Raw genomic sequence first — 22777 nt, forward strand, 5'->3', positions numbered from 1 at the left:
TAATTCTTTGTTGTTTACGTCACATATAGACAGGGTGGTTAATAAGATCAGCAGTGTAGGGGTCAGTGCACCAAACTATCACTAACCACAACAAGGACAGAACCACCCTGGCCATCAGCCACTACCCCACCAACCTCCGCATAAACCGTATCATCTGCCGACATTTCTGCCACCTACAAACAGACCCCACCACCAGGCATATATTTCCCTCCGCATCCCTATCTACTTTCCACAATGGCCATTCCCTCCATGACTACCTGGTCAGGTCCACGGCCCCAATAACCCACCCTCCCCTCCTGGCACCTTCCCATGCTACTGCAGGAATTGCAAAACCTGTGCCCACATCTCCCCCTCACCTCCACCCAAAGCCTCAAAGAAGCCTTCCACATCCATCAAAGTTTCACCTGCACATCCACCAATGTCATTTATTGTATCCATTGCTCCCAATGCGGTCTCCTTTACATTGGGGAGACTGGACGCCTCCTAGCAGAGCGCTTTACGGAACATCTCCGGGACACCCGCACTAATCAACCGCACCACCCTGAGGCCGAACATTTCAACTCTCCCTCCCACTCTGCTGAGGACATGGAGGTCCTGGGCCTCCTCCATCGCTACTCCCTCACCGCCCAAGGAAGAACGCCTCATCTTCCGTGTCAGAACACTTCAACCCCAGGGCATCAATGTGGACTTCACCAGTTTCCTCATTTCCCCTCCCCCCACCTTATCCCATTTCCAAGCTGAAGAGATAGTGGAGGCATTAAGGTGACCTTTCACGACTGACTAGAATTAGGGAGGGTACCAGAGGACTGGAAAATTGTAACACCCCTGTTTAAAGAGGGAGTAAGGCAAAAAGGCAGAAAATTACAGACTGATTAGCTCAACCTTGGTCATGGGTAAGATCCTGGAATCCATTGTGAAGGATGAGATTTCTGAATACTTGCAAGTGTGTGGTAAAATTGGGCAAAGTCAACATGGTTTCATCAAGGGGAAGTCATGCCTGACAAATCTGCTAGAATTCTTTGAGGAAGAAATGAGCAAATTAGACCAAGGAGAGCCAATGGATGTTATCTACCTAGACTTCAAGAAGACCTTTGACAAAGTGGCACACAGGAGGCTACTGAGTGAGATAAGAGACCATAGTATCAGAGGCAAAATACTCACATGGATAGAAGATTGGCTGTCTGGCAGAAAGCAGAGAGTGGGGATATAAGGAACCTTCTCAGGATGGCAGCTGGTGACAAATGGAGTTCTGTAAGGCTCAGTGTTGGGACCACAACTTTTCACTTTATACATTAACAATGTAGCTGAAGGAACCAAGGACATTCTGGCTACATTTGCAGTCAATACAAAGATAGGTAGATGAACAGGTAGCATTGAGGAGGCAGGGAGGCTGCAGAAGGATTTGGTCGGGGATCATGGGTTACAGGGAGAAAGTGGGAGAATGGCATTGAGAAACATATCAGCCATGATTGAATGATGATGCAGACTTGATGGGCTGAATAGCCTAATTTCCGCTCCTGTGTTTTATGGTCTTATGATGTGTGGTGATCACTGGATTGATTGCACTGACCTGTACAGCTAACTGTGGGCTGGAGTGCAGGGACTTGGATCTCTGGATTTTGATTGGACCAAACTGACTGTAAGCATCACCCTGGCCTGGTATTGGATGAGCTCCTTGATTATATGTAACTGTACCTCCTGACCTCACTAAGGACTGCTGGCCTTCAACTTTTAGATGTGGCCATTTTGAGTCAAAGAATCAGAGAGATATACAGCACTGAAACAGACCCTTCAGTCCAATTTGTCCATGATGACCAGATATTTCAAATAAATCTAGTCTCATTTGCCAGCATTTGGCCCATATCCCTCTAAACCCTTCCTGTTCAAATCCCCATCCAAATGCTTTTTAAATGTTGCAATTGTACCAGCCTCCCCACTTCCTCTGGCAGCTCATTCCATACATGCACCACCCTCTGTGTGAAAAAGTCACCCTTTAGGTCCATTTAAAATTTTCCCCCTCTTATCCTAACCCTATGCCCTCTAGTTTTGGACTCACCCACCCTGGAGAAAAGACCTTGCCTATTTACCCTATCCATGCCCCTCAGGATTTTATAAACCTCTGACATGTCACCCCTCAGCCTCCAAAGCTCCAGGGACAGCAGCCCAAGCCTATATGGCCTCTCCCTATAACTCAGATCCTCCAACCCTGGCAATATCCTTGTAAATCTTTTCATAATGCTTTCTAGTTTCACAACAGTTTCCAGTTTCACATCTTGCTTGACGTACATGCAGTGGAAGTTGCTTGCTGCAGATCTGATTTTGACATTGTCCTGTACAGTGTGTTGTGGATAAATCACAAGTTACCTTTAATTCAGCTATTTGTTAAGAAATTTCACTGACTATCAAGTACTGAAACAATTATTTAAACTTTACTGCATGTAGCCACCAAGATAAGACCTCTCAAGTAAGCAAGTTTATGCTTCACCATTGTTATGGAGCAGAGCAGGTCTCCTAAAAATATATGAAGTGGATGGTCTATGCCCTGACTTTTCTTATTTTAAAGGCAAGTGCCAGAGATTTCATTTTGAATGCAATTTGATTGGTCAAGCTACCAGATTTGAAGCAAAACACACTTTATTCATACACTGTATGTAAAATACAGCAAAAGAGCAAGGACATTTGAATAACTTAACTCTATTAGAAAGATTAACCGAATAATAGATTATTTAACTACTAATCAGAAATGGTTCCAATATTGGAACATTTCATAAAGACACTCCCTGGCAAAGGCAAAATCAATAAACTAGAATGTCTCACATGCAATTCTAGCAGCTCAGGAGGAAAAATGTCAAGAGAAAACTCAGAGTGTGGCAGGGAGAGGTATACTGCAGCTTTTTTAACCCTGTTATGACCCCAGGAACAATTCCTACTGAAAATCTCAAAAAACCTAAACATCCTGGTTCTGTGGATGCTTGACCACACCAATGCAGGCTGCTTCTATTGTTGCAACTTTAAAAAAAGACAAGGCCTCACAAGCTGTTTATGAGTTTTTAAATTTTTCTTCTTTCTCCTTAAAAATAGGTGACCCCCTAGTTGTGCAATCCCCCACTCTAGAGAAAAGACACTTGCCATTTACCTTATTGATAACACTCATGATTTTATAAACCTCTACAAGTTCAGCCTTCAGTCTCCTATGCTCCAGTGAAAAAAGTTCCCAGCCTATTTAGCTTTCGCCCATAACTCAAACACTCCATTCCTGGTAACATCCTGGTAAATCTCTTCTGAACCTTTTCCAGCTTAATAATATCCTTCCTATAACAGAGTGACCAGAACTGGACACAGGGCTTCAGATGAGTCCTCACCAATCAACATGACTTCCCAACTCTTATACTCAAAGTCTGAGCAATGATGCCAAGCATGCTAAATGTTTTCTTAACCATCCTGTCAATCTGTGACACAATGTTTGAAGAATTATGTATCTGAACCCCTTGGTCTCTCTGTTCTTCAACTTTCCCCAAGGTTCTACTTATAATCGTATAAGTCCTGCCTTTGTTTGTTTTACCAAAGAACAATACCTGGCATTTATCCGAATTAAACTCCACCTGGCACTCCTCAGACCATTGACCCAACTGATCAAGATCTCTTTGTAATCTTAGATAAACTCATCCACTGTCCACTATTTACAAGGATGTTGCCAGGGTTGGAGGATCTGAGCTGCAGGGAGAGGCTGAACAGGCTGGGATTGTTTTCCCTGGAGCGTCGGAGGCTGAGGGGTGACCTTATAGAGGTTTACAAAATTATGAGGGGCATGGATAGGATAAATAGGCAAAGTATTTTCCCTAGGGTCAGGGAGTCCAGAACTAGAGGGCATAGGTTTAGAGTGAGAGGGGAAAGATATAAAAGAGACCTAAGGGGCAACTTTTTCACACAGAGGGTGGTACGTGTATGGAATGAGCTGCCAGAGGATGTGGTGGAGGCTGGTATAATTGCAACATTTAAGAGGCATTTGGATAGGTATATGATTAGGAAGGGTTTGGAGGGATATGGGCTGGGTGCTGGCAGGTGGAACTAGATTGGGTTGGGATATCTGGTTGGCATGGACGGGTTGGACCGAAGGGTCTGTTTCCATGCTGTACATCTCTATGACTCTATACCACCAAATTAACTTCTTGAGTTCTTCTGCAGGGTAATCCTTGTCCTTTGCAGCAATAAAGCATTCAGTTTCTCAAACAGGTGTCAAAGCAGTAAACTTGGCTCCCTGATATGGCTAATTGCTTCCAATTACTGTATTGTTTATTCTTGTCTTTAATAGTTTAATACAGACAGAGTTGTTGCTGTTTCTTTCCACGTACAACAGTTTATCTTTTATTAATTCATTCAATCCATGAACAATTATTAAGGTTCTGAAGTCTATCATATCACAAGTAACAAGTTCACCCCTTAACATTTAATTGCTCGCTACCTGCCCCTCCCTGGCACTATAATTAGACAATGTAGGCTGGCAGCCTCCAAGTAAATGCAAAGTGCTAAGAAAGCAAGTTAAAAGACACAAGATGAATTCTGTATCGATATGTCTGTCCCTGCAGGAAAACAAAATGGCAGAAGCATGCATGTGTAGGTAAACCTGAGCTCCAACATCAAGAATATGATTTGGTTTGAGAGCCATCATGATAGTATGGAGAGGCTGTGACTTGACAATGTCAACTTGGACAAAAGTTCGAGGAGCATGTTCACATTGTAGCATGAAGTACCAGGGTGCCTACATTGACTTTCATGTTTAGCATTTGCACCAGCTAGTTTCTCACAGAAGAAGAGAAATGGAAGTGGCATTAAAAAAAAGACAGGATAGGCTAATATGTGTTTCAAATGAGTGGAAATAAGGTAGTTACTATTTAACAGCAAGATTCTTAATTTGCTACTTAAAATCTGAGGAGAAAATCACAAATCTTCACAAGACAATCCTGATGCTTACTTACTGTATATCTTCAACAATCTGACCATTACTGAAGCCACACCAGGAAGGGCCATCATCTGTTCACCATCTCTGACTCTTTGTAAGTAACTTACCCTTGAAGCTGCCTGTGTTTTGGTGTGTGCCGATTCAGTAATCTCTTCCACTTCCAGAAGTCACTGCTGAGCATGGAGTTTTCAGAGGTCTGTACAGAGTGTGAGGATATGTGAGACTTTTGGCAGACAATTTGTTCTAACATTAGATAATGCTCAGTTTGGTTTACTTCATTACAAAGGTGTTTTGTTTGTACTTGTCTGACTTGAATGCTTAGCTTACAGAAGGAAAATTGTTAATGAATTTGAAAAGTAATTAAAATTAGTACAGGCCATACTGAAGAGAGTGTGGTGCTGGAAAAGCACAGCAGATTGAGCAGGAGAATTGATGTTTCGAGCATAAGCCCTTCATCAGGAAGAGTTTCCTGATGAAGAGCTTATGCCCGAAACATCGATTCTCCTGCTCCTTGGATGCTGCCTGACCTGCTGTGCTTTTCCAGCACCACATTCTTGACTCTTATCACCAGCATCTGCAGTCCTCACTTTTTCCTAGGCCTTACAGAAGGCCCAATAGCCAAATTTTCTTTTTTCACTTGTGAATCTATTTGTAAAAATATGAATCTTTCTTGTTAGAACATAGAACAAAGAACATAGCACATGACAGCTCTTTGGCCTTCGATATTGCATTGACCTGTGGAACCAACCTGAAGCCCATCTAATCTACACTATTCCATTCTCATCCGTATGCCTATCCAATGACCATTTAAATGTCCTTAAAGTTGGCAAGTCTACTACTGTTGCAGGCAGTAAAGGAACTACCTCTGAGTAAAGAAATTACCTCTGACATCTGTCCTTTATCTAGCACCCCTCAATTTAAAGCTATGTTCCCTTGTGTTATCCATCATCATCTGAGGAAAAAGACTCTCCCTGTCCACCCTATCCAACCCTCTGATTATCATATATGTCTCAATTAAGTCTCCTCTCAACCTTCTTCTCTCAAGTCCCTCAGCCTTTCCTGTAAGGCCTTCCCTCCATACCAGGCAACAACCTAGTAAATCTCCTCTGAACTTTTTCCAAAGCTTCCACATCCTTATAATGCGGTGACCACAACTGTAAGCAATACTCCAAATGTGGCCACACCAGAGTTTTGTACAGTTGTAGCATGAACTCATGGTTCTGAAACTCAATCCATTTACCAATAAAAGCTCCAATATGCCTCTTTAACAACCCTATCAACTTGGATGGCAACTTTCAAGGATATATGTACCTGGACATCTTTCTGCTCATCTACACTCCAAGAATCTTACCAATAGCCCAGTACTCTGCATTCCTGTTACTCCTTCCAAAGTGAATCACCTCACACTTTTTTGCATTAAACTCCATTTGCCACCTCTCAGCCCAGCTCTGCAGCTTATCTGTGTCTTTCTGTAACCTACAACATTCTTCATCACTATCCACAACTCTACCGACCTTAGTGTCACCCACAAATTTACTAACCCACTCTTCTATGCCCTCATTCAGGTCATTTTTATAAATGACAAACAACTGAGGACCCAAAACAGATCCTTGCAGTACCCCACTAGTGACTGAACTCCGGGATGAATATTTCCCATCAACCACCAACCTCTGTTTTCTTTCAGCTCGCCATTTTCTGATCTAAATTGCTAAATCACCCTCAATCCCTGCCTCCATATTTTGTGCATTAGTCAATCATGGAGAACTTTAGCAAAAGTCTTACTGAAATCAATATACACCACATCAACCACTTTACCCTCATCCACATGTTTTGTCACCTTCTCAAAGAACTCAGCAAGGTTTGTGAGTCACGACCTACCCTTCACAAAACATGTTAACTATCCCTAATCAACTTATTCCTCTCTAGATGATTGTAAATCCTATCTCTTATAACCCTTTCCAACATTTCACCCACAACTGAAGTGAGGCTCATAGATTCATAATTTCTAGGGTTGTCTCTACTCCCCTTCTTGAACAAAGGAACAACATTTTCTATCCTCCAGTCTTCTGGCACTATTCCTGTAGACAATGATGACATAAAGATTAAAACCAAAGGCTCTGCAATCTCCTCCCTAGCTTCCCAGAGAACCCAAGGATAAATCCCATCTAGTCCAGGGAACTTATCTATTTTTACATTTTCCAGAATTGCCAACACCTCCTCCTTGTGCACCTCATTCCCATCTAATCTAGGAGCCTGTATCTCAGTATTCTACTCAGCCCCATTGACTTTTTCTAGTGTGAATACTGACGAAAAGTATTCATTTAGTGTTTCCCATATTTCCTCTGACTCCACGCACAACTTCCCACTAATATGCTTGATTGGTCCTAATCTTACTCTAGTAATTCTTTTATTCCTGATATACCTGTAGAAAGCCTTAGGGCTTTCCTTGATCCTATCCGCCAATGACTTCACATGTCCCCTCCTGGCTCTTCTTAGATCTCTCTTTAGGTCTTTCCTGGCTAACTTGTAACTCTCAAGCTCTCTAACTGAGCCATCACATCTCATCCTAACCTAAGCCTTCTTCTTCCACTTGAAGAGAGATTCAACTTCTTTAGTATGTCACGGTTCCTAAAATAACAAGGTGAATTCACAGAAAATTACTGTGCTCGACCACTTCCTCCCTGCCTGACTGGTACATATTTATCAAGGACTTGCAGTACTGGTCTTTGAGTAAGCTCCACATTTCAATTGTGCCCATTCCCTGCAGTTTCCTTCCCTATCCTATGCATCTTAAATCTTGCCTAATCACATCATAATTGCCTTTCCCCCAGCAACAACTCTTGCCCTGCAGTATATACCTATCCCTTGCTATCACAAAAGTAAATATAACCGAATTGTGGTCATTATCACCAAAGTGCTCACCTATCTCCAAATCTAACACCTGGCCAGGTTCATTACCCAGTACCAAATCTAATGTTCTCCTTTTATTTCCTCAAGTTATTATCAAAGAGAATTTTCACCTCTCAGATCACTGTATTTGTCTGTCCATTACACACTGCAGCCATTCTGTGGTGCCCCCAAGCTTGCCAATGTATGCATACTGAATCTGACTGCATCACTATGTATGTATAACAACATTTGATTCCTGGTCCATCAGTAAAGACTAACCACCCAATTATTCCCTTCCAATAAAGTTACTGTGTGAGGATATATCTTGTGAGACCACGGTGATTTGTGTTTTTATAGCCGAAGTAACTTCTCAAGAATTTCATTGTATCCATTATAATATCATTTGTTTTACTCTAAAGCTCCATGAATTCATTTTCTCTTGGATATATTTCTCTTTTCAGTAAAAAAAATGCCTTGCATTGGGTATTCTGCCTTTCAAAATCTCAGGTTGCCTGAAAATGTGGTACAGCCAACAATGGACTTTAAAGTGTGTTAAAGTTGTAATGTAGAAAACAATTACAAGTTATTATCAAAATGTCTGTTATTTCTCTTCATAATTGGCAAATTAACATACAATTCCTTTTCCTGAACAAACAGGAATACCTAGAGTCAATTTTCCCCCATCTTAAACATTGAATGTTGGTCTTTTATTTCAAATGTTAAAGTCTTGTACACAAACACTGAGGAGCTATCTCATAACTTATCAAGAAAAATGCCATAGTAAAAAGGCTATTTGATTACAAATTCAAAAGGATTGTGATTGCTCTTCTAGTTTGCATTCCTTTTATTTTGTTCTAAAATAACAAGGTGAATTCACAGAAAATTATAATAGCCAATATTAATTATGAATAACAGTTCAATAACAAGGTGATTTATTTCAGAACTTTGGCTCTCAAGAGGCTAAAGAAGTAGAGCCGGTTGTACTGCACCGTCAGAAGAGAATGTGGGTTTTAGGTACTATCAATGTTGTGGAAGAAGATGAAGGACCTTTCCCTAAATTTGCTGTGCGAGTAAGTCACTGTTTTCCACAAATTTCTTTTTGGTTGATAGGTAGAGCTAAATGTAAAAGAATACAGTCACCTTATGTAATGTAGCTGTATGTGAAGATAAATTATTGGTATGCTTAAATATTTTTATAATATTTTTGTGGTGTTTTAAAAAAAAACTTCAACCCGTAACTATGCTATTTCTGTAACTAAAATGGTTGGTCAAATCCAATAATTGTGGAGACAGGTAACATATCTGTGGCTTGAATAATTGATTGGCTTGAAGATAAAGAATTGTATCTGCTCAAACTTTTGTTGACACCCAACACAGTTGAGATGGTATAACATGAAATGGCATTAAAAAGAAGGATTTGCTTACCATTTGAGATTATCTTCATGACTGAACTATGTTGCAAAACATTTGGAAAGAGATGGGAAAAGAGAGAAGAGAATTTAACTAATTTACACAGAGTTAAATTGGACCAGGGGAGGTAGAGCTGACTGTTAAAGCTGTTGAGAGTACCAATACCAGACATGTTGGCTCCAGTTGTTCTTGCACAGCTCCACATTCATCTTTCTGCCTCTCTGAACCTTCTCACTGGTACATCCAAACTACTCCTGGAGAATATTTTATGTAATGCAAAGACTCAATTTGAGAATTGAAAACCATGGTCAACCATGATCAGATAAGAGTCAGCATGAAATTAAAATAAAATTAAAAATAAAAGTATGTGCAAAATCGTGTTGCACCTTTGGCTGGATAGAATAACAACTCTGTCTTCTCCTAATGTTGTTCCTTCAATTCTCAATCATGAATATATGTTTCTTTTAATTCATTGCCTTTGTGTCTTCCTGTGTATTATTTGACCAGCCTGTGGTTCAACTTTTGCAGCTCCACTCTTTCACCTTTCTCCTTTGTTTCCCTTGCACTTTAATCTAGATGAAAACCAACTTAATTAATATGCAACAAGTCATTGAATTGTGTAAAGATTATGATCCCACCATCTATATCCTCTTGATCATTGCCCTCATTCTGAGATTGAAGAGCCAATGGCTGTGTATTGTGATCAAATGACCCTCTTATTTGTACCTCACATAATTTGATCAAATAACATTTAGTTTACTGTTATTTCAGACAAAATCGATTCTGTCATCGATGTCACCTAAAACTTACATTATCATGACATTGAGTCCACCGAAACATTACAATTGTTTGCTTGCTCCAGGCTGCCTTGTTAAATGTGGGTCCATACTTTAACCTATTTCTTTACACTACTCTTGGAATCAAACTTAGTATCAAAGTCTAAATTGTTCACTTTTACTATGTATTTTATCATTAACTTATACATGTTATTGCTGTTTTTGTTAATTGAATATTAATTACATAATTATACAAAATGATACAAAACATGAGTTAACATAAAATGACCTGATATCTACTGTGTTTTAACTAGTTTCCACCCATTAGCTTTGAGGCCAGACTGATCATTTGGTATTGTATGATAGCAAAGCAATGAGTTTAATTTATAGCAGTTTTATTTTGTTTTCACAGATCAATAATGACAAGACAGTTACAGAGAATATTGTATTCAGACTGAGTGGCAGTGGAGTTGACATCCCACCGGAGATGGGCTTGTTTTATTTAAACAGAAGCTTGGGATCAATAATGATTACTCGCAAAGTTGACCGTGAGAAAACACCACTGTTTGCAGTATGGTTCAATATTTTTGTAACTTTTCAGGATTCCCAAATCCACATCATAAAATTGTTGCCATAACCAAATATTTAAATGAATAATGTGGGTTAAGATTATGGGATGACTATACCTGCAACATTTCACCTGAACAATGTTTTTATTATCGATTGGGTTTTCAATTCATCATGATTGGAAAATATCTTTTTGATATTATTCAGACAGTGTTTTATACCATATTGTCTTGGCTTTCAGTGTACTATTACATTTTCTGATTTCTTAACTACAACTCTCCCTCAGCGTTTCTTGAACTCATCAAACGTTTGCACACTCAGTCTATTCTAAGACAAGATGCTAATCCTTCAATGAATGGTGCTCAGTGCGTCTTTCGTGGTTACATGTTAAAAGGTTTATGTTTTAGAAAGACAGCAGTTGGAAATATTATGAGGATGAATGAATAAATAATTTTTTTCTCAGACAAATTAACAATCAGTTATTTCTTTCTCTCCTGTAATTACCTTTAAAAGTAATCTACATTTAGATGGTCAACTTCACATCCTCAAGCAACTGAAGTGTTTTAAAGCTAATTGATTTGAAGTGTTGTTGTTTGAGTAAACATGACAGTTCATTCAAGCAAATCATCGCACTGTATTGTTCAAATCAATGATTTTAGTTTGCTGATTCTGAGCAATGCCAGCCTGGACAATATGGGAAATCTCTTTGTTCAGGTGTGATGTTTTAGCTCCACTTGGTCAGTTGGATGTGTTCTCAGTTTAAAAATTCACCTGAGAAAATCGCCTTCAGTCGCATTCTTGGCATCCTACACAGTCCATCTTTATTAAATACAAAGCATGGAAGTGGGCCTTGGATTTGTAACATTGCATCTCAGAATTAATGATCTTGCCTTACCTTGATGCTCTTCTTTAAGTTGTAAAATCCTTACACTTCTCTTCAGCTTTTCACAGTATTTATTGTAAAATTTACACAGATTATTGATTGAGTCTTGCAACATTATATTCAAAACATTACATTGAAATATGCTTTTGGGTCACCCTAAATGAAAGCTGTGCATTAATTCTTTAATTTGCAGACAAAAGAGACTTGGTAGCCCCAAACAGCACAATGGGCTTTATAAATTCTTCATGGAATTGACTTGGAAAATTCATTGCACTCCACTCCTGCATTCCTGAATTTTGAGTCATAGTCATAGAGGTCTGCAGAACAGCAAAAGACCCGTTGGCCCATCGAGTGTAGCCAGTCAAAAACAACCACCTAACTATTCTAAATCCCATTTTCCAATGATTGGAAACATTTTAACATTTCTTCAATATTATGAGGCTTTCTGCACCCACCATTCTTACAGACAGTGAGATCAAGATTCCCACCACCCTCTGAGTTAGAAACAATTTCCTCACATCACCTGTAATCCTTTCACCCCTCGCCTGAAATCTATGTCATCAATCCTCCATTAAGGGAGAAAGCTTCTTCCTCTCTATTCTAGCTGTGCTGCTCATAATTGTATCGATCTCAATCATGTACTCCATTGTTCCCCACTTCTCCAAGAAAAACAACTCCAGTCTATCCCATCTTTTTCATAATTTGTCATCATTTATGTTGGTTAGATTGCTTGTTACTTCCTTCTGAACCAGTGAAGTATCAGTAGTTACAAATGTGTTCACACTTCTCAAGTGGCTGATCTCAAACCTAATTAGTAATGAAATGGTGTGTTCTGAAATTACCATAGCAAAATTGTACAGTCCTGTCATTTTGCTTGGATGTTGTAAAAGTCTATGAAAAATGTAGTTGTTAATTTTCTGATAAAGCCTGGAAGTAGATTTCTAGGCTACAATGTACAGTATAGAAGACTTGGCTCAGGATAGTTTTACAACCTTCAAAAAGATCATGCTATGTTCCAACATTGCAAACAATTAAAACAGAAATTTAATCCAAAGTGTTGTGGTATAGGAATGAAAAATTAACTCATTAAGTTCATTATTCGAGAAAATTTTTCATAATATTTACATCAACTGTGTGCTAATATAAGTTTCTTCACCCCAATTTTTGTTTTTATTCAGTTGAATGTTGATGCTTTGAATGCAAAAACCTTAAAGAAAGTGGATCAAACCTTGAAGTATAGGATTAAAGTGAAAGATATCAATGACAATGCACCAATATTCAGTCGTTCAGTATATAAAGTAAATGTATCTGAAAACACTGCAGAAGGTAAGATGTTACTTTGTGGTGATCCTTTCAAATGTATAACTAAAATCAAATAAGCAAAAGTTTTAGAATAATGGAATTTTTAGTGTATAATAATGTGGCTTAATAGGCACCAAACACATTGTCTGGTTTTTTGCAGTTGTTCGCAATCTTGACATTAATCCAATTTTACGCTAGGAATTCAGAAGTAGCTGTGGTGGGATGTTGCTTGTGAACTTGCCGATAAAACTGTTCAAAAGTTGTGCCTGAGAACACAGTCCAATTAAGGATGGTTGGGGGATGATAGAAAGAGGAAGCAGAATGGGAGGCCTAAGAGCGATGTCTGACTAGCAGCATGACTGCATATATATATCTATATCTATATCTATATCTATATATATATATATATATATATACACACACACACAATCCCTACAGTGTAGAAGCAGGCAATTTGACCCATCAAGTCCACAAAAATCATCCAAAGAGCATCCCATCCAGACCTCCCTTATCCCTGTATTTCCCATGGGTAATCACTCTAAACTGTACATCCTGGACACTATGGACAATTTAACAAGGCTAATCCACTTAACCTGTACATCTATGGCCTGTGGAAGGAAACCAGGGCACCCAGAGGAAACCCATGCAAGCACCACACAGACAGTCACCTAGGACCTAGGCACTGTGAGGCAGCAGTGCTAACTACTGAGCCAAAGTGCCGTCCCTGGAGGTACTCCAGGTATGGGTCCACTAGAGGTAGGCAAGAGGCAATGGTTATGGTTAGATTAGATTAGATTCCCTACAGTGTGGAAACAGGCCCTTCGACCCAACAAGTCCACACCGACCTTCCAAAGAACAACCCACCCAGACCCATTCCCCTACACTTACCCCTTCATCTAACACTATGGGCAATTTAGCATGGCCAATTCACCTAATCTGCACATTTTTGGACTGAAACCGGAGCACCCGGAGGAAACCCACGCAGACATGGGGGGGGGAAATGTGCAAACTCCACAGATACAGTTGCCTGAGGCGGGAATTGAATCCGAGTCTCTGGCACTGTGAGGCAGCAGTGCTAACCACTGAGCCATTGTACTGCAATGAGGGAACTTCAAAGTGGAGGTGCTATCTGTAAATTGCAAAATGTTAAAACTTGATGCTGGGGAACAATTCTGCAGGATGGCCTGTGGATGATCTGAGGTGGGTGATGGCGAAGAAGAATTGATAGCTACCTGGTCTCCTAAATGACAGATTTGGCTTCAACAGGTACCTGACCACCATTTGAAAGACTAAAACAGCAGCAGCATGTCACCCCCACTTGGCCCAATGATGAGTATAACTGACTACTTGTTGCTGCTTGGTGGGTAGCTTCTGTAAGTGTCATTTCATGTTTGATAAAATGCTGGGAAGGAAGAGCCTGGTGAATGGCTAACCCAGTGTGTTCTTTTTCCATTTTGCTACTGGTACAGGCCCCTAACTGGGAATCTTTTCAGCCCACTGACCAGGTTCACAAATATGGAATAGCCAACACAACATACAAGAAGATATCAATGAAATTTGGGAGCTGACTTGGTTTACTGCCCATTTTTCTTCCCAAATCATGGCCAAGCTAAAGCCTGGGTGCGGGAGGGGTGGGGTGGGGTGGGGGGGGAGGGGAAATGGGGGACATAGAGAAACAAGTTTTCTCTCATCAGCCTTCTTATTAATCTGCGATGTTCAAAAACATTCAACTCAGTTTTGAACCACGTAGAGTTACAGGTCAAGCCCAAGATAATAAGAGAAAGTGAGGACCGCAGATGCTGGAGATCAGAGCTGAAAAATGTGTTGCTGGAAAAGCGCAGCAGGTCAGGCAGCATCCAAGGAGCAGGAGAATAGATTTTTCAGGCATAAGCCCTTCTTCAGGAAGAAGGGCTTATGCCCAAAATGTCAATTCACCTGCCCCTTGGATGCTGCCTGATCTGCTGCGCTTTTCCAGCAACACATTTTTCAAGCCCAAAATAATGTTGACCAAGGAATTTAATGTTAATAATATTTTAGAATAATTTAAATTACATCAGCTAGATGCTCTCCTGTCAAAACTGTGTCACAAATCTTAAGCTACACATGTATTTACAGTATCGGTTTAAACTACTTCTGCATTGACTTCAATAGTACAAGTTTTAAGGATATAAATAATAAGGTGCAAAATCTTTCATAGAATCGACACAATAAGCACAGAAAATATTTTAGTGCTGTTTAATCATAAAGACAGGAAAGCATGGATCTGGAATAGTGAAGAACAGGTTTAGGGCAGACATCAAGAAGAGCTTATTTAAACAGAGGGTAATCAAGAGTTGGATAGGTTGAAAGGAATAATTTTGAAAGCTAGGGCACTCATTTCAAACAGTTGATAGTCATGAAAAATGCCAGACTTGGCAATTATAGAAGCATGAAATCAATTAGATTAAAAATGTCTACCTTACACAAATATATCTTGTGATCATTAAAATCAGTATTGTCCCTTGATATCCATATCATTTTCATACACAGTGAAGAATGATATAGGGAAGTTCTGAGACCTAGAACAATCAGTAATTGTTTAAATAAACATAAATCTACTGCAATGAGGTTTCATGGACATGTGAAAGTAAATATTGACATCACAAAGCCTATAGTATATTCTTGAAATGCTCAACATAACATACTGTTATTAATGATAAATATGACTGAATTTCATACCAGCAACTGTTTTATAAAATCAATTGTGCTTTTTTTAGGCAAAGAAATTTTCAGGGTTAGTGCCACAGATGCGGATGAGAAAGACAATGACAATTCACTTATTTCATACTCACTGATTTCTCAGAAGCCCTCAAAAGATCTCAATCATTTTCACGTCAATAATACAAATGGAGCAATAAGTTTTACAGGATGCCTGAATTATGAGGTATGCTAATATTAAGTGAGTAATAAATGATTATTAAGTGAGGAAATGACATTGTTTAATATACTTGGTGAAGAGTATCCACATGATAGATCTACATGATTATAGAAAGATTGAGAAGAGTAAAGAAGATATAGCAATTTGGATTATATTCATCTTGGGGTTTAGGAGCTTGAAGATTGCATTGCTTGGGGGAGCTAAGGAATGCTTAATATTTCATTATGGGCAAGGCAAGTAAAGAGCTGCTTGAAATTACATGGACAAAAAGATAAAAATGCTCTTAAAAATGTAATCCAGACAAGAAAATGACAGCATTTTGGTATTTGATATACTATATCAGCAGATCTATATGAGCAGCTGCAAACAGAACAGGACAGAAGGAATTACACATGCAAAAAAGAGATTATTCTTGATGTTGGCATCACAGAAAAAAAAAAGATTTAATGAGATATAGTATAAAAGTTACAATATTCCTGTGGCATCTTTGACCTACTCAGAGAGTTTATGATTCAGAGGTTCAGGGATAGGTCACCTTTAATACTCCTACACTTTGATGCCAACGGTCACAGGTCTAATCATGAGGAACAGCAAAATTATATTTTTGGATAACATATTGCAAATTCCTCAATTGGTAACTCTTGGGAAATAAAATATTTGCAAAAGACATCAAAATAGGACTGAAAACCTTCCTATTTTAATCCATTTACATGGAAGGTCAATATACAAATTGCCTTCCTAACCGCTTATTGTGTCTGCATATTAACTTTTATCAGTATATCCAAGCCCTTCTGAAGGTCAGCATTTAGAAGTTTGACACCTTAAAAAAAGGTCAGCTTTTCTGTTTGTACTATTAAAGTAAATAACCACACCGCCCCATATCATACACTACCTGCTGTCTGTCGTTCACTATCAAATTTAACCTTGTTAATATCTTTATGTAGCTGCTTTGTGTTTTCCTCACAGCTGATATTCCCACCTATCTTTACATTGAAAATTGGATCATTATTTTCCAACTCTTTGTCTTGGTCTTTAATATTAATTGTAAATAGCCAAGGCATCAGCTCTGATCTTTGTAATAAACCATTAGTTTATCCTGCAAAATTGAAAATGCATTGCTCATTCCTAGTTGCTACTTCCTGTCCATTCACTATTCTCCATCTGTGAACCTTTATCTTGTATATTAACATGATTTATGGCCCCATATTGAATGACTTTTGGACATCCAAATATGCTCCATCTATTGGCTCCTATTTATCCACCTTATTGGTTGCATTCTCAAATCTAATACATACGAACATCAAAACATAAGGCGCATGTGATAAATTTGTCAAGCATTGTCTCCTTTTCATCTTTGTCCGATTATGCCATAATTTTCAAAAAGCATTGATAAAATGTGCTTAATGATAGTTTCTGGAATTTTCCTGAAGACTGCTGTATGAGAACAGTGTGCATGCAACTCAGTCCATCAGTTCATGTGTTTTCTTTAGCCATCGTTGCTGTCCACATTTTGTTCATCTGTTTACTTACAACTATCAGCTAACTCTTTGCCACGTCATTGTATCATCCCTGTGCAGACCTTCCCCAGCCTCTCCTGTGTTGGTCATTTGGCACACTGGGTGGCCAGTGAGGTGATGAGATATTGAGTCGGGGTGATGAGGGGTTGTTCAGGAAATGGACAAAAAGAGGTCGAGGTGACAGTGATAACTGAGAGGTATGAATTAAGGGAAGGTATGGAGAAAGCTTGGGATGTGATGTCCAGGGCTCAGGAGGATGTTTTGGATAGCTGAGGAGAGGGTGATGAGGGATTGGGAGATGAATAGGTTGAGCTTGGGAGTCAGACTAGGGTGGGGCAAGAGAATGGGAGAGCATGATGAGCATTCAGGAGAGAAGCAGTAAGGCATTAGGAGAAAGGTGTCAAAGCAGAAAGGGATTGTGTAGGGCATGGGAACGTGTCAGAGAGGGGTAGGGGGAGTATGAACTAGGATCTGGGAGGGGGTGGTAGGAGTTCAGAAGAAGACAGCAGGGCTTCAAAAGATGGCTGGCAATGGGACACAAGGGTTTGGAAAGGAGATAGTGGATTCTTAGGAGTGAGCAGTGAAGGGTCAGCTGAGGGACAGTGAGTCAAAGGAGGTGAATGGTGACAAACACACAGTAATATCATTACAGTGGAGAAACCATGCATGTGCTGATGACCAGATGAGTGCCAGCTGAACTGATGTAATGAGGCAGCTGTTAATGTTCATGACGAACAATGCTAACACTTGCAAACTTCCAATGCATTCTAGAATCCAGGGAAATCACAACCAGTATTTTCAATAATATCTGTGCAAATTGCAACCCTCTTAGTGAAGTAACTTCACCTGACTTCATTCCTCAATGGCCACCCTTATCCTGATAATATTGTCCCTAATTGTAAATCTCACCAGGGGAAATGACCTCTTGCTATACATCCAATAAGACTCTATGAGAATTTTATTCATTTTAACAAGATCATCCTGCATCCTTCAAAACTCCAAAAAATGTAGGCTTGTTGTGCTCACTCACTCCTAATCGGATAATATTCACGTCTCAGACACAAAGTCAGAAATGACTGGAAAAGCTCAGTAAGTCTGGCAACATCTGTGGAGAAAAATTAGAGTTAATGTTTTGGGTTGAGTGACCCTCCCTCAGAACACTTACACCTCATCAATTAGTGCAATGGTTATTCATTGCAACCCCTCTAAGGCAAGTATATCCATCCTTAGACTAGGAGGCCAAAACCATATGCAATTCTACCTATGCTGCATGGCTGTGAATCCATTCAGAACCTTTTCCATGCTCAGGTCATCTTCAAGTTACTCCAACATGTGAATTATGCAAAAGCCTTGAAGGACCCACATACTTAACTAAACTGGCTGCAGACTACAAAACAAAAGGATATATTGCATGTCAACAAAGGACTATGTATTTTGTATTTGTACTCATTCTATTTTCAATTCTGTGGATTTGTGGTTTGTCTTTTGATTGTGAATTTATCTTTTTTGAACAGGGGTATGTGAAAACATTTTTCAAAGTATAACACAAACACTGAGAATGCTGAAGAAACTTGAAGTATCATCATACTGGATTAGTTTCTCTCTCTACAGATTCTGCCAATCCTGCTGAGTTTCTCAAGAATTCTCAGTGCTGGTTTCAAATTTCTAGTATCTGCAGTATTTTATTCTTATTCAAAATATAAAACATTCTTTTGATTATTTGTATAACTTGTCTCTTTTAGAGGCTTAAATCCTACACTCTGACTGTTAAAGCAAGAGACAATGGCGTGAACATCCTCAGCAGCACGGCAATCGTGAAGATTAGTGTCACTGATGCTAATAGCTATCTCCCTACTTTTATCAAAACGGGCAAAGTAAGTAAAGTTTGTCAAGGAAGTGTGGCACTGGAAAAGCATAGCAGGTCAGGCAGCATCTGCGGAGCAGGAGAATCGACATTTCAGGCATAAGCCCTTCATCAGGAATGTAGTGGGGGAGGAGGAAGCTGAGAGATAAATGGGGTGGTAGGGCTGGGGAGAAGGTAGCTGGAAAGGCGATAGGTAGATGCAGGTGAGGGGTGATGGTAATAGGTTGGAGGGGAGGGTGGGGTGGAGTGGAAGGAAGATGGACAGGTGGGACAGATCACGAGGGTGGTGTCAGGTCGGAGGGCCTGGTTCTGGGATGAAGTGGGGGGAGGGGAGATGAGGAAATTGGTGCAATCGACATTGATGCCGTGTGGTTGGAGTGTCCCAAGGCCGAAGAAAAGGTGTTCTCATCTCTCTCATCTCCTCATTCTCCCCTCCCCCCACCTTATCCTAGATTTGACCCTCTAATTCAGCACTACCCTCTTGAACTATCCTGTCTATTTTCCTTCCCATCTATCTGCTCTACGCTTTCCTCCGCCCTTCATCATCACCACTCACCTGCATCCAACTATCGCCTTCCTAGCTCTTCCCCCAGCCCCACACCACCCTCCTATTTATCTTGCAGCTCTCTGCTTCACCCCCCCGCGCACCACACACACACACACACTCCTGATGAAGGGTTTATGCCCAAAATGGTGATTCTCCTGCTCCTCGGATGCTGCCTGACCTGCTGTGGTTTTCCAGCACCACGCCTTTTGACTCTGATCTTCAGCATCTGCAGTCGTCCCTTTCTCCTAGGTAAGGTTTGTGTCAAACGTGCAGTTATGACTTTGTCAGGATGTTTAATTAATGTTAGCATTTCTTATGATTAATTGATTAAAGAGAAATTATATGTTGAAATGATTTAATTGAACCAGGTGAGAGCTGATTTTTGTTCCCCTCCTCTACCTAAGTACATATCAAATTGCACCAAAATAATTTCCACTTGATCTGATCCTAGCCTGCTTGTATTTCTGGACTCAGGTCAATATTTTACTATGGCAGCTGCAAATGTGTTGCTGGTCAAAGCACAGCAGGCCAGGCAGCATCTCAGGAATAGAGAATTCGACGTTTCGAGCATAAGCCCTTCATCAGGAATAAGAGAGAGAGAGAGAGCCAAGCAGGCTAAGATAAAGGGTAGGGAGGAGGGACTAGGGGGAGGGGCGATGGAGGTGGGATAGGTGGAAGGAGGTCAAGGTGAGGGTGATAGGCCGGAGTGGGGTGGGGGCGGAGAGGTCAGGAAGAGGATTGCAGGTTAGGAGGGCGGTGCTGAGTTGAGGGAACCGACTGAGACAAGGTGGGGGGAGGGGAAATGAGGAAACTGGAGAAATCTGAATTCATACCTTGTGGTTGGAGGGTTCCCAGGCGGAAGATGAGGCGCTCCTCCTCCAGCCGTCGTGTTGTTGTGTTCTGCCGGTGGAGGAGTCCAAGGACCTGCATGTCCTCGGTGGAGTGGGAGGGAGAGTTAAAGTGTTGAGCCACGGGGTGATTGGGTTGGTTGGTTCGGGCGGCCCGGAGGTGTTCTCTGAAGCGTTCCGCAAGTAAGCGGCCTGTTTCACCAATATAGAGGAGGCCACATCGGGTGCAGCGGATGCAGTAGATGATGTGTGTGGAGGTACAGGTGAACTTGTGGCGGATATGGAAGGATCCCTTGGGGCCTTGGAGGGAAGTGAGTGTGGAAGTGTGGGCGCAAGTTTTACATTTCCTGCGGTTGCAGGGGAAGGTGCCGGGGGTGGAGGTTGGGTTGGTGGGGGGTGTGGATCTGACGAGGGAGTCACGAAGGGAGTGGTCCTTGCGGAACGCTGATAGGGGAGGGGAGGGAAATATATCCTTGGTGGTGGGGTCCGTTTGGAGGTGGCGGAAATGGCGGCGGATGATACGTTGTATGCGGAGGTTGGTGGGGTGGTAGGTGAGAACCAGTGGTCCAACCACAAGGTATGAATTCAGATTTCTCCAGTTTCCTCATTTCCCCTCCCCTCACCTTGTCTCAGTCGGTTCCCTCAACTCAGCACCGCCCTCCTAACCTGCAATCCTCTTCCTGACCTCTCCGCCCCCACCCCACTCCGGCCTATCACCCTCACCTTGACCTCCTTCCACCTATCCCACCTCCATCGCCCCTCCCCCTAGTCCCTCCTCCCTACCCTTTATCTTAGCCTGCTTGGCTCTCTCTCTCTCTCTTATTCCTGATGAAGGGCTTATGCTCGAAACGTCGAATTCTCTATTCCTGAGATGCTGCCTGGCCTGCTGTGCTTTGACCAGCAACACATTTGCAGCTGTGATCTCCAGCATCTGCAGACCTCATTTTTTATTCGAAGATTTTACCATGGCAGGCCAGGCAGCATCTCAGGAATAGAGAATTCGACATTTCGAGCATAAGCCCTTCATCAGGCTTATGCTCGAAACGTCGAATTCTCTATTCCTGAGATGCTGCCTGGCCTGCTGTGCTTTGACCAGCAACACATTTGCAGCTCTGATCTCCAGCATCTGCAGACCTAATTTTTTACTCAATATTTTACCATGCCCATTCCTCCAGGGTAAGTTCACATGTTGCCAGGAAAAGGAGCAAAAATCACTGAAGGCAAAATGGCAATGTCACTGCACTATAAATCGTGTATGCTAAGGGCTGTTCTGGCGCAATGCTAATGGCCCCTACCTCTGAGCCAGAAAGTCTGAGTTCAAATCCCACCTACTCCCGCCCACCCTCTGACGACCCCTTCTCCCGCCTCCAACACACCCCATCCACCTGGACACCCCGTGCTGGCCTCCTACCCGCCCTCGACCTCTTTATAGCCAACTGCCGCCGTGACATTAACCGACTCAACCTGTCCACCCCTCTCACCCACTCCAACCTCTCACCCTCAGAACGTGCAGCCCTCCACTCCCTCCGCTCCAATCCCAACCTCACCATCAAACCCGTAGACAAGGGAGGCGCGGTGGTAGTTTGGCGCACTGACCTGTATACCGCTGAAGCCAAACGCCAGCTCGCGGACGCCTCCTCTTATCGCCCCCTTGACCACGACCCCACCTCCCACCACCAAACCATCATCTCCCAGACCATCCAGGACCTCATCACCTCAGGGGATCTCCCATCCACCGCCTCCAACCTCATAGTCCCACAACCCCGCACTGCCCGTTTCTACCTCCTGCCCAAAATCCACAAACCTGCCTGCCCCGGCCGACCCATTGTCTCAGCCTGCTCCTGCCCCACCGAACTCATCTCCCAATACCTCGACACGGTCCTGTCCCCTTTAGTTCAAGAACTCCCCACCTACGTTCGGGACACCACCCACGCCCTCCACCTCCTCCAGGATTTTCGCTTCCCCGGTCCCCAACGCCTTATTTTCACTATGGACATCCAGTCCCTGTACACCTCCATCCCCCATCACGAAGGACTCAAAGCCCTCCGCTTCTTCCTTTCCCGCCGCACCAACCAGTACCCTTCCACTGACACCCTCCTTCGACTGACTGAACTGGTCCTCACCCTGAATAACTTCTCTTTTCAATCCTCCCACTTCCTCCAAACTAAAGGAGTTGCCATGGGCACCCGCATGGGCCCCAGCTATGCCTGCCTCTTCGTAGGATATGTGGAACAGTCCATCTTCCGCAACTACACTGGCACCACCCCCCACCTTTTCCTCCGCTACATCGATGACTG

At 41.7% G+C, this 22777-nt stretch overlaps 1 protein-coding gene across 1 annotated transcript in view; it reads left to right on the forward strand.

Annotated features, from left to right (window-relative positions):
• The window catches only part of LOC132822653 (cadherin-like protein 26), a 95071-nt gene that overhangs the window by 16634 nt on the left and 55660 nt on the right, over positions 1 to 22777 (forward strand). Inside the window, exons 3-7 of the mRNA XM_060835900.1 lie at positions 8791 to 8919; positions 10448 to 10606; positions 12664 to 12811; positions 15544 to 15710; positions 18964 to 19095. Coding sequence (XP_060691883.1) covers positions 8791 to 8919; positions 10448 to 10606; positions 12664 to 12811; positions 15544 to 15710; positions 18964 to 19095 — 735 coding nt within the window. The remainder of the gene's footprint in view (positions 1 to 8790; positions 8920 to 10447; positions 10607 to 12663; positions 12812 to 15543; positions 15711 to 18963; positions 19096 to 22777) is intronic.

This window comes from Hemiscyllium ocellatum, chromosome 15 (genome assembly GCF_020745735.1).
Source record: "Hemiscyllium ocellatum isolate sHemOce1 chromosome 15, sHemOce1.pat.X.cur, whole genome shotgun sequence".
In the NCBI taxonomy this organism is placed as follows: domain Eukaryota; kingdom Metazoa; phylum Chordata; class Chondrichthyes; order Orectolobiformes; family Hemiscylliidae; genus Hemiscyllium; species Hemiscyllium ocellatum.